The sequence below is a fragment of the Nematolebias whitei genome, chromosome 17 (assembly GCF_014905685.2).
Source record: "Nematolebias whitei isolate Nwh7 chromosome 17, NemWhi1, whole genome shotgun sequence".
In the NCBI taxonomy this organism is placed as follows: domain Eukaryota; kingdom Metazoa; phylum Chordata; class Actinopteri; order Cyprinodontiformes; family Rivulidae; genus Nematolebias; species Nematolebias whitei.
Window position 1 is genome coordinate 17954148 of NC_056514.1, and position 11933 is coordinate 17966080.

Consider the following 11933-nt stretch of genomic DNA (forward strand, 5'->3'; position numbering starts at 1 on the left):
GAACAGACTAAAATGAACTTTCCAAACACAAAAAAACAACAAACATACACCCAACAAATCAAATAAATAAAATAATTTTAAATAAAAAAATATAAGCTTAGCATTCATGAAGTTGTTAATGTTTTGGATCTACAACAATTTAAAGCTCTTTGTTCACCAAAATTAGTAAATTTTTGTCCTTTCTCCAACATATTGTTCACGTTGAGAGTTAAATTCACATTTTGTGGCCCACGAGTCTTTTCATCTGGATAGTTTTGTCCCACATGTGAAAACATTTGGACACCCCTGTCTGGACTATTTCAGATAACAACAAAGTCCATGCTCAATAATCCAGGTATACAATCCAACATTTTTCAGTCAGGTCATCTGGACAATTCCTCTTTTTTTGTGCTGTCCAGATGACCTGACTAACAAATGTTGGATTGTTTACCTGAATTATTGAGCATGGACTTTGTTGTTTTCAACCAGTTTGACACGACTGTCACCAAGGAAGAGGGCCGGCAATGGAGGAGGGGGTGTTCCAAAGAGACCATCCTATCACAAGCAGAACTGGTTTGTTCCACTTTGGAGTAAGCTGTTGGGGGAAGAATTAGTTTTGTTGTGTGTTTCCTTGACTGATGAAGCCTTCTGGATCGAAGGCGAAACGTTTCAGCACAAAAAAAAGAAACTGTCCAGATGACCTGACTGAAAAATGTTGAACTCTTTCAGATAGTTTTGGATGATGTGTTCCTGTAGGTGGTGCTCTCGTCTTTGTTTAGTGAAGCTCTCAGCAGCCAACCCTTCTCTTCTGTTTCAAATGAATGAAAGAGGAGAAAAAAGACCTGTCAGAAGGAATTCCCTTCAAACGTTTCTGTTTTTTTCCCACTTGGATTCACTGAAGGACGCTATGAATGGCTGGATAAAAACTGGAATGACTCAGATCATTTTGTGCCAGCATGTAAGCTAAGGTTTATAAAGTTGTTTTTGCAAGACCAAATAACAGACTATTATTTTATGCTCCAAGAGGCATAGCCTTATAAATATGATGCTGAGAAGCATTTTGGCAGAGATGGTGGATGCTGCTGTAGATTCTCAGTTATTCAGCGTGGCAATCCTTCAATCAAAGGCAACTGGACTTCTTTTTATTGTCTTAAACTTTATTCCTTTTCATCAGCATCATTTATTTACATCCTGTGTCAATACAAAACAATTTTGACCCTTTTTTCTTGTGCTTGTTAGCTGTTTTCAATCAGTTCCTGTGAACACTCATTGTTTGGAGGTAGAATATTGATGTGCTGATATTCAGTTCTACTTAATAGATAAATAATTGTTGGTTTTGCTGTTCTATACGATGTTGACAGTGTATCATATTACCAGCTTTAGATATTAACTGATCAGTCACCTCTCTACCACAGAAACGAGTTTCAGTGGTCAGCTCAGACGCCTCGGCCGAGAACTGAAACAGAGAAGAAGTTGGGTTTTTTTTTTTAAGCTGCTGCCAAAAAGATGGATGGAAGTTTTAAAATACTCTACAGGGATCCAATCTCTTGGCAAGAACAGCAGAAAAACTCTAGATCCCCACTGGTAAAGGGTCAGAATGAGGTCCTGATGGTCTAAAAGCAGGCTTTGTTGCCTCCACTTTCTGCCTAAAAATGACTTAAAGTGCCAAAACACTTTACCAGATGCCTCAGTTACCATATCTACACACATCCAAGAGTTATAAATCTGTAAAGACATATTCTGTGATAGTTTTCATGTCTGATCATTTGTGGAGATGTACTGATTTCTCACAATGTTTGTCAGTTTCCAGTCTATCTGAACCAGAATTTCAAACTCTGAAAGAGTATTTGACTGTTTTCTTAATACGTAACTCAGTAAAAACAAAAGTGTGTTCATTAAAGGAGTGCATGCAGCACTGGGCCTGGAAACTGTTCTGCAATACATCCAGTGGAGCCTGCCAGCAAGAAACCGCCTTTGTGATCCAGTCTAAACCCAGAAAACCATCATGGTTTAGGACAAACGTCAAACCAGAGTCTGTTCAAAGGGAGGCGGCCTCCGTCTGTGTCGCTCGGTTTCTGCTGCTGACCACTTTAAGAGACTGGCAGCAGAGTTTCAGTCTATTCTTTCCAAATGGGAAAAATGAATGATCTCGTGGACACTGACTGACTCTTTCACCAAACTGCCTCCAAAGTAAATATTGGGCTCATATTTTCTACGACACACAAACACTCTGAACATTTAGACACTGGCATTTGAATTTGCTGAGAATATGGAACTGATTGAGACTCGTGCGTGTGACACATGCATGGTGTGTGCTTGAACAATCTCACTTGAAATAAGTCAGTTCTGTTTGTAAAATATATTTTTCTTAAAGGACATAAGAGCAAACCATCAACTGGGGACTGCAGATGAAGCCTGTAAATCGTTGGTTACGTACTGTAACCCCAGATTCTATGAGTATAGGCGTAGCCCTTTAAGAGCTGTCGCTGGTGGGTTTATCCCGTCATGCAAAACGTCGCACTGAAAAAATTTAGTCCACGCCCACCTATTGTGTGGGCCCAACCCGGTCCGTATAAATTGCGTTAAGAGTGGGTAATCGGCTCCCAAATAGCTTTTTCTTCAGCCATTTAGGAGCTAGTGAGGCCCGACGCTTAAAGGGCTAAGCCTATACTCATAGAATCTGGGGTTACAATACGTAACCAACATTCTATTTCGTATAGGCTTCGCCCTTTAAGAGCTGTCACTGGTGGGTTAAGGGCGAAGCATGATGTAGTCTCTGCCTCACTGAGTCCATTCGAACACCATAAGAAGTGTCCGCTTGTCCCAAAAACATCTTGTCACTCAGCTCTCCATGTGCGTTGCGTTATTACGCGCACCATGCACAGATGCGCACTGTGTAGTTTACGCATTCCGAGTGCCTGAATACCCCGGAAAGGTTTTCAACGGGAAAAAGAAGCTGAAAAAGGCCATGAACAGAGCAGGTCCACGGCTCTTCAATATGAACAGATTAATAATAAGTGAACTGATTATTAATCAAATAAACTGATTGATGACAGAAGTCATGAACTGATTAGTGACCATAGAACAAGAACAACAGTCATAACCTGTGACTGATAACAACATCTCACACTGTAATGCATGCAGTCAGATGTGAGTTTAATTGAGATTCCATGAAACAACAATATTCATTCTGTTAAGGCACTAAGGACAGAATGTGTCATGGAACGAGCTGTCACATCACGTAAATAGAAGCAAATAAATGAACAGGGTGTTGACCACGCAGCCACAGTGCAAATATCCTGCATTGTTATACCATTATGCAAAGCAGTTGAAGATGCAATACCTCTAGTCGAATGCGCCCTGAGGTTGTCAGGAGGCTCTAAATCTGATGCTCTGTAGTCTTCAGAAATGGCCTCACACAGCCATTGTGAAAGGCGCTGGGTGGATAACGGGCGACCTGCAGATGCGTCTTTAAGTGCACAAAACAAATGTTGAGTCTGACGTAGTACCACCGTGCGTGCTACGTAACACGTCAACGCCCGCACAGGGCAGAGAAGATGGAAATATGCTTCTTCTTCTGATTTGTGGGGAGGAGGGAAAAAAATCCCTCCAACGATATCGCTCTTGATTTAAATGAGCTTGTGATGTTTTAGGCATAAACGCTGGATTAAGCCTCAGATCAGCTGAGCTGCCATCAGCCTGAATTCTGAGACATGACGGAGTGACAGAGAGGGCAGATAAATCACTTACCCTCTTAGCAGATGTTAAAGCCAACAGCAGGGCTGTTTTAAGAGACAAGAATTTAATCAGAACCTGATCTAGTGGCTCGAGTGGAGCTTTGATCAGGGCTCGCAGAACCAGCGTTAAAACCCACTGTGGCGAAAGTGTGCGTGATACAGGCCTGCGCCTCTGTACACCTTTTAAAAAAACGCTTCATCAGCAGATGATAAAGAACTGCTCTGTCCCCGAAACCTTTGTGACAAGAAGAGATGGCTGCAGCGTACCTTTTAATCGTGCTGAACGTCAGATTTCTGTTCATCAGTTGCTGCAGAAAGGACAGCACGCCACCTAGTGGACATGAGGTGACCTCAACACCTTTCTCCGTACACCAGTGCTGAAAAGCTGTCCACTTTGATGTGTACAGCGCTGTGGTGGAGGCAGCACGTGAAACCTGGATCGTGCGCACCACATCTTGAGAGAGACCCATCCTCTCTAAAACGGATCCGCTCAGCGGCCAGACCCAAAGGTGCTGGCCTATTTCTGGGTAACTCCTGATCGTTCCTCTTGCCTGGAGGAGAGCATCCTCCCTCCACGGCAGTTTCCACGGGCGCCCCGATAACAGGCGTTGTAGAATTGGGAACTACGCAGTGTTCACGCGCTCGGGAGCCACCAGGAGGGCTGTCAGTCCCTCCTCCCTAATTCGGCGAGAGGAGAGGTGCGGCTTGATCAGATGGCACACAGTCTACCAGGTCCGGCTGCAGCCTCATTCCAGTAGGACGTCACTGCTGGGAAATGAGGTCAGATGGGATCAGGATGGCGAGCCGGGGTGGAGCCAAAAACCTTCCCGCTAGATCATCCGATCTGGGCGGGGGAAGGAGAGGGACGGAAAAAACTCCCTTCGTGTCAGCCGCCTCCTGGATTATGCCGGGTAGCTCTGAGAGGAGGGCACCGACAACTGGGAGCGGTGTTGTCGTCGATGCGAAAAGGCCCGGGGGGGGGGGGGGGGATCCGCTCACCCCCCCTCGTTCCGACACTATGCTCTCCAGGAGGGAGTGAGCAGCGGGGCTTACTGCTGACGTTGCCTGTCCCGGAGGAACCATCCGATTCGCTCCGAGCGTCGGCGTTAAAAAGAAAAAAGGGTCGATGGCATCGTCCATCGGGTAGCGACCCGCCACTGAAAAATATTCCTCGGCGCTTACCTTGAAACAAGGCTGCTCGTCTGCTTCTCCTCAGGGAGGAGAACTCACCGGAACGGCAGGAGGCTGGCATGGCGGGAACCCAGGCAGCCTTAACAAAGGTTGTGCCGGTCAAGCTGGACAACTTTCCTTCTTCATTCTTCTGACAGTGCTATTAGCTTGCTGAAGAAAAATGGGAGCTGATTACCCATTCTTAACGTAATTTATACGGACCGGGTGGGGCCCACACAACAGGTGAGCGTGGACTAAATTTTTTCAGTGCGATGCTTTGCATGACAGGATAAATCCACCAGCGACAGCTCTTAAAGGGTGAAGCCTATTTGAAATAGAACTGGCACATTTTCATGATGCACTTATTGTACTCAAGACTGATCCATCCATCCATCCATCCATCCATCCATCCATCCATGCGTCTATTATTTTTTTTACCTACTTTTTCCTTTTCAGGTTGCGGGGTTCACTGGTATCTATACAGTCAATGTGCGAGAGGCAGGGGACACCTGGACAGGTCTCCAGTCCATCACAAGGACACATAGAGACAAACAACCATTCACTCTCTCACTCACACCTAGAGACAATTTAGTTACCAATCAGCCTAACATGCATGTTTTTCGTCTGCTGGACGAAACCAGAGTACCCAGACAAAACCCACTTAGCACAAAGAAAACATGCAAACTCCACCCAGAAAGTTCCCTGGCTAGAATTTGAACCAGCAACCTGTTCGCTGAGATGCAACAGCTCTACCAACTGAGCCACCATGCTGCACTGATTAATGTGCATCATCCCTTTTTTTAAATAAAAAATTGTCTGAAAGCTGTGAAGAAAGTTTGTTACATGGTATGAAACTGTAACACAACACAAGGGTTACGTGGAAGCATCACTGCTTTACACACAGTTTGGCTTGTGGGAACTGTTGATGAACAGATTTATTCATCTGAGCTGAAATGGACAAATGTCACTTCATTGATGATTGTAGAATAAAATCTCCTCGTGTGTGTGTTTATTTTTCTGTCTCCTGATCAGTCTAACAAAGTCCCTCTTTACTTTGCTAAATTTTTTTTAACATGGATTATTGATCATGCATCAGATCTCCTCATCAATTTTGACACGTCGTTTTCCTACATTTAGTTTGCTGACTTTTCCCATCACTCCTCTGTTGTTCTACACTAAACAGTTTATTTAATGTATTTCACAGTAACTAACAGATGAATCCCCACACCATTAAAAACCTTTGAAGGACGCTGATACAGCTTCTACCCAACATTCATTCAACCTTTATTTAGACAGGTAAATCCCATTGAGCCTCGAGGACTCATTTACAAGAGAGACCTGATTTCAACAAAGAAAGATGACAACAATGGACAACAGCGACATCAATAAACAGTTATAAAAAGTCATACAATTTTTTTTTTTTTACAAATAGGATGGCTAAAAACAAAAAGAAAAGTAACAAAAAAAACAGCTAGATTCTAAGGCATACGTGAATAACATAACATACGTGGACTTTGTTCTCCAAAGCCCAGCAGTACTTCTGGACTGGCTTCTGTAATAAGCTACAAGAAAAGGCCAATGTTTTGATGCACAAAAAGTGTAACTGTAATCAAAATACTTTGTACTTAAAAAAATAAATAAAGAAACTGTCCAGATGACCCGTCTGAGCATTATTGGATTTGGTACCTGGATGATTGAGCATGAAATTAGTTAACATTGACCTAGGACTAAAAATCATTAATAAAGCACTGCTTTGTTAAAGTTCAGTTCTCTTATAAACTGGATAGTTTAAGGCTGCTTAATCCACATTTTTCATGTGTGCGTCGTTGAATTTGTTTTATTTCATGACATTTAGCTCTTGCCTTTCACCAGGCCTCAGTTTCTGATCGTCAAACCATTTGTTAATTTTTCAGGACCTCTCTGTGTATAATTTCTGCCCCATTTCCTTGGATCTTTGCCATTTCATTATGTTTCAGGCTCCACCTTGCTCTTGACAGCAGCAGCTCTACCAACTCCACCACTGTGCTGCCCTGCACATAGCCTCCTTCGTAAAATAGATATGCTGAGTATGTGGGTCTGTTCATCTGGTGCTGATACAATCTTTATCTCTGAAACCTGATTATCCAAATCAATTTTGGGTAAAGAAGTGTCACTTGATTGATTTAATATCTACCCTTCTGATCATCAGAGAAAGGGGGTGGGGTTGCTGTTTACATCAGATCAAGCCTGGATTCCCACTTGGTGTCTGCTAAAACAATCCCAAATCAGTTTGAAATCCTGACAATAAACATTAATTTGTATGGAGCCCAGACCTTATCTGTTGTAGACTGTTATCGCCCACCCTTAGCAACCCCAGAGTCTCTGCCCTCTTTGACGGACTTCCTAACTCATTTACAATTCAATGAAATTCTCCTTGCCGGTGACTTCATCCTAGACTGGAAGTCTCTGGGCCAAGTCGGTGAAGAATAAAAAAAAATGTTTGCCACTCAATCTCACCCAAATTATTGACACCCTCACCAGACCAAACAAAATATTCCATGAAACATTGTCCAAATTAAACCACTTTTTAACAAATATACCTTGTAAATTTCCTGGGTTGGGTGTTTTTGTAGATGATATGAGCGATCATTGCATTATCGATATCATCAGGGACACTAAACTGCCTCGCTTTAACAACAAAGTCCATGCTCAATAATCCAGGTATACAATCCAGCATTTTTCAGTCAGGTCATCTGGACAGTTTCAGCACAAAAAAAATAAAAAATAAAGTAAAATAACATAAAAATAAAAAAAGAAACAGTTTGACAAAACTGTCAACAAGGAAGAGGGCTGGCAATGGAGGAGGGGGCGTATCAAAGAAACCATGTTATCACAAGCAGAACTGCTTTGTTCCACTTTGGAGTAAGCTGTTGGGGAAGAATCAGTTTTGTTGTGTGTTTCCATGACTGATGAAGTCTTCTGGACCGAAGGCGAAACATTTCAGCACAAAAAAAAAAAAAACTGTCCAGATGACCTGACTGAAAAAGGTTGCCTCGCTTTAAGCTGAGACTAATTCTAAAAAGAACATGAAATGTTTCAGTGAACAGGCCTTCCTTTGGGACCTGTCCCATTTTGATTGGCATCATATTCTCCTAACCGGTGATGTGAACGCTCCTTGGACCTACTGTACAGTAATTTCAAAACAGTTTCATCTACTTTGTAAATACACATACCCCTTTTCTCCAGTTCAGAATAAAAGGACAAGTCAGCCCCTGGTTTACTCCTGAGCTAGCTGACCTCTTACATAGGAGAGATCAGCTTTGGGCTACATACAGCCAGACATTCTGGCTCAGGCACTGATTGGTCGACAGCTGTGGAATCAATGTACAGCTTCCATCAAAGCCGCAAAACATTATTTCTTATCTCAGATCTTCAAAGATCTAAATGATCCTAAAAGATTCTGGAAAACCATCAAATCACTCATTGGCAGCTCTCATTCATCTGACCTGCCACCACAACTACTTGTTAACTCTGTTCCTGTGTCAAATAAGCACAAGATCCTGAACTGTTTCAACAAACATTTAGCTGCTTCTAGTTCCTTGTTTGCCACAGTTACTAATTGAAAATCAGCCACTTCTCCTAAAAGTCAAACATCTACAAATCAAATCTCTCCTACATGTCAATCCTCAGTAAACCACATCTTTTCATTTTCACTGTTTTTGGTTAGTGAGGTTAATAAATTGTTAAATGGTTGAGATTCTAAAAAAAAATCTGCAGGCCCTGATGACCTTCCTCTTTATTTTTTAAAACTAGCTGCACACATCTTTGTATAACCAGTGTCTCACATCTTTAATCTTTTCATAAGCCAGAACACCGTTCCAAACACTTGAAAAACAGCTTTTGTTCTACCTTTACTGAAGGGAGGAGACCTCATCACATTGAACGATTATCATCCAAACTCTAAACTCTGTATTCTTGCTAAGAGTTTAGAAAAACTGATAAACTCTTAAGTCAAGAAGTATTTGGATTCTTTTAACATCTTACCTCCTCATAAAGCTGGTTTCAGGAAACAACAGCACAACGACTGCTTCGCTGAAGGTTTTTAATGATGTTGTTGAAGCACTGCATGGTAAGGATTATTGCGCTGCATTTTACTGAGACCTGTCTAAAGATTTTGACACTGTGGACCATGACATCTTATGTCATACGCTCTCAGAAACTGGTTTCTCAGATCACAATATTGGTTGGTTCACTAATTATCTCTCAGATCGGTGACAATGTGTTCAACATAATGGTAGTTCTTCCAGTTATCTAACTGTCAACAACGGTGTACCACAACGTTTGGTCTTAGAACCCAGCTGCTTCACAATCTACATAAGTAATATAGGTCAGATCATTCCTGATGCATCTTCACATTTCTATGCTGACAACACAGTTGTTGTCGAGCTAAAACAGTTGCTAAGATTTTCCAGCTTTTACAGTCTGCTTTTGACATCCAGTCAGATTTGTTCCGTATCAATTTTGTGCCAAACGCCGACAAAACCAAAGGGATGTTGTTCTCAAACAGGAAGCTAGTCCCAGCAGTCCTTCCTTCTATTTTATCTTCTTTCCCTATTGAGTTAGTGAGTTCTTACAAATACTTGGGTATCTTGGTTGATTCACATCTCTCTTTTAAGCCTCATGCCCTAACCCTAACTTGGTGAAGAAACTGAAAGTAAAACTTTTTTATTTTTTCAGAAATAGATCCTGTCTAATTCTGAACGCTAGGAAACACATAACTGCTACTTTCCTTCCTTCCAATGACTATGGTGACATTACTTATATGAATGCTCCTGCAAGCACCTTGCAGATGCTGGACGCTGTCAATCGTGGTGCGTTAAGATTCATAACTGGCTGTAATTACTGTACCCACCACTGCACCCTGTATTCACTGGTTAACTGGGCACAATAACTTCACAGACTCTCTCACTGGTACAGTTTCATCTTTAAATCACTACTTGGTCTGCTGCCTTCATATGTCTCCTCCTACATGTCACTACGTGAGTGCAGCTACAGCGTGCGCTCTTACGACATTACATGCAGGGTTCCCTCAGTGGGGACTGACCTAGGTAAAAGTGCCTTCTCCTACTCTGCTCCTGTTTCCTGGAACACCTTGCAAAAAGATCTGAAGCTCTCGACCTTGACCTCTCTAAGTGACTTCAAACATCTGCTAAGTTCCTGGCAAAAACCAATGCAGCCATGTTCCTGTTTTTTAGTATTTTATATTGCTTTATAATGCAACTGTTTTCATTTCATTATTTTATTTCATTTTCTTCTATTTATTTTTTAAATTGTATATGCTTTTTATGATGGTTTACTGTTGCCATCTGTTGTTTGTTTAAATCAGGTCTCTCTTGCATGAGTCCTCGAGACTCATTGAGACTACTCTGTATAAATAAAGGTTGGATGAAAATTTTGACACCTGTAGGGGGCATCACCTACACCAGAGGCTACAGTCTTGAATGTCCAGGTGTTAAAACGATGCTTATGATGAACAATAATTGTAAAAAATCTGGTTTGAACCTACCTGTCTTCATTTAAAAAGTGTTGCTCCAGCAGATTAAATCATACGTAAATGTGGGGGTGGATGCCGACGCGAGTACAATGTGGGCAACACCAGAATTTTAAGCTGTTAACTAGTCTTCAACTCTGAGAAATACTACTCTAACCAGTTCAGCTCATAATTAAAATGTACTGGTGACAAGATTTAGATGAGATGTAGAAAATGGCTCCATTGTTGTTTGGGTTTCTGGGACACACCATGAGAGAAAGCAGGCGTAAAATGGGCTGCTATGGCCTGATTTCAGATAATCTTGGTATTTTCTGTCCACACATCAAAAATATAATTTTTTAAAATCTTCACATTGGCAAATGTTTAGTAAAATCAAATTTTTTCTCACTGTTATTGGGTCAAATACCTGTACAGGGCTGCAGCCCTGAAGCAGCAGCAGGTATGGACAGTCCTGGGGCGGGTGAATGGAGTACTGTGTGGTGTTATCACCACTGCTCTCCGTCTCCTCCCTCTCAGACTCGTCTCCTTCCTGCTCGGCTCTCTGGCTCAGCACACAGAGGGTCTCTGTTTTGGCCTCTGACCCTCCGTCCCCCTCAGAAAGAACTGCCATGCCACGAAGGAGATTCTGTTCAAGGCTTGTTTTGAGGGACTTGTAGCTCACAACTGTAGCAGGACTGAGACTCTCATGTTGATCCTTGGCACGTGTATCATGTACTGTGTCGTGTTTGGCCTCACCATCTAGGAGGTCCATCTCACTTTTGCTCCTCAAAAGTTTCTGGCTCCGACCCACTGTCCTCTCTAAGAGGGTGGAGGAAACTCTGGACCGGCTCTTCTGCAGCTTTCGAGCCTGGGCGTTGATACCTAACAGAAACAGAAAAGGTGAGGATGTTAAGCCTTTAGGTGCTTTACAAGTCCATCAGGCAAAGTGGTGAAAGATTGTTGTTACAGAGCAACACTCGTTTTTGATATGTTTTTCCTGAACCCGGGCGAGTGCTCTGGGCGTGATGAGTTCATGCCAGAGTCAACAAGAAGAAGCTAGATACAGGAAGCAGACCTCAGTGGAAAAAAAGACAGCACTCATGGGAAAGCAGAAAATGTTGAGGCCCACAGCAGGCATCCACAAGCTGACACTGATAAAAACACTTTTACCCGCTGTGCCCGTCGTAGGAGCCAAATACATAACAGGACACACACTTCCAGCAAGACCACAGCTGTGTAAACCACAGCTGGGGCCTCGGTAACAAATGATTGTAAAACTGACACAAAGAACCACCGAGCACCTCTGGTCCATGCTGTGTCAGAAATCTGTGGAAAGTTCTTACTTGTCCTCTTCACACTATTCTTTATAAAAATAAGCAGATCAGATAATAAGCTATATATATATTATAACCAACAGTAAAGTATTAATGACAAAGTGTGTTAATATAGAACTGCAGTTGTCAAATGGTGAGCCATGGTCCTGATTGACCCTAAAACTTTTTTTTTTTGCCAGATCATTTAAATTTCTATAGAATATC

The 11933-nt window shown here is 42.2% G+C and overlaps 1 protein-coding gene across 1 annotated transcript in view; it reads right to left on the reverse strand.

Annotated features, from left to right (window-relative positions):
- LOC119423347 (ras-associating and dilute domain-containing protein-like) overlaps positions 1-11933 on the reverse strand; it is a 51884-nt gene that overhangs the window by 27773 nt on the left and 12178 nt on the right. Inside the window, exon 5 of the mRNA XM_037690725.1 lies at positions 10823-11277. Coding sequence (XP_037546653.1) covers positions 10823-11277 — 455 coding nt within the window. The remainder of the gene's footprint in view (positions 1-10822; positions 11278-11933) is intronic.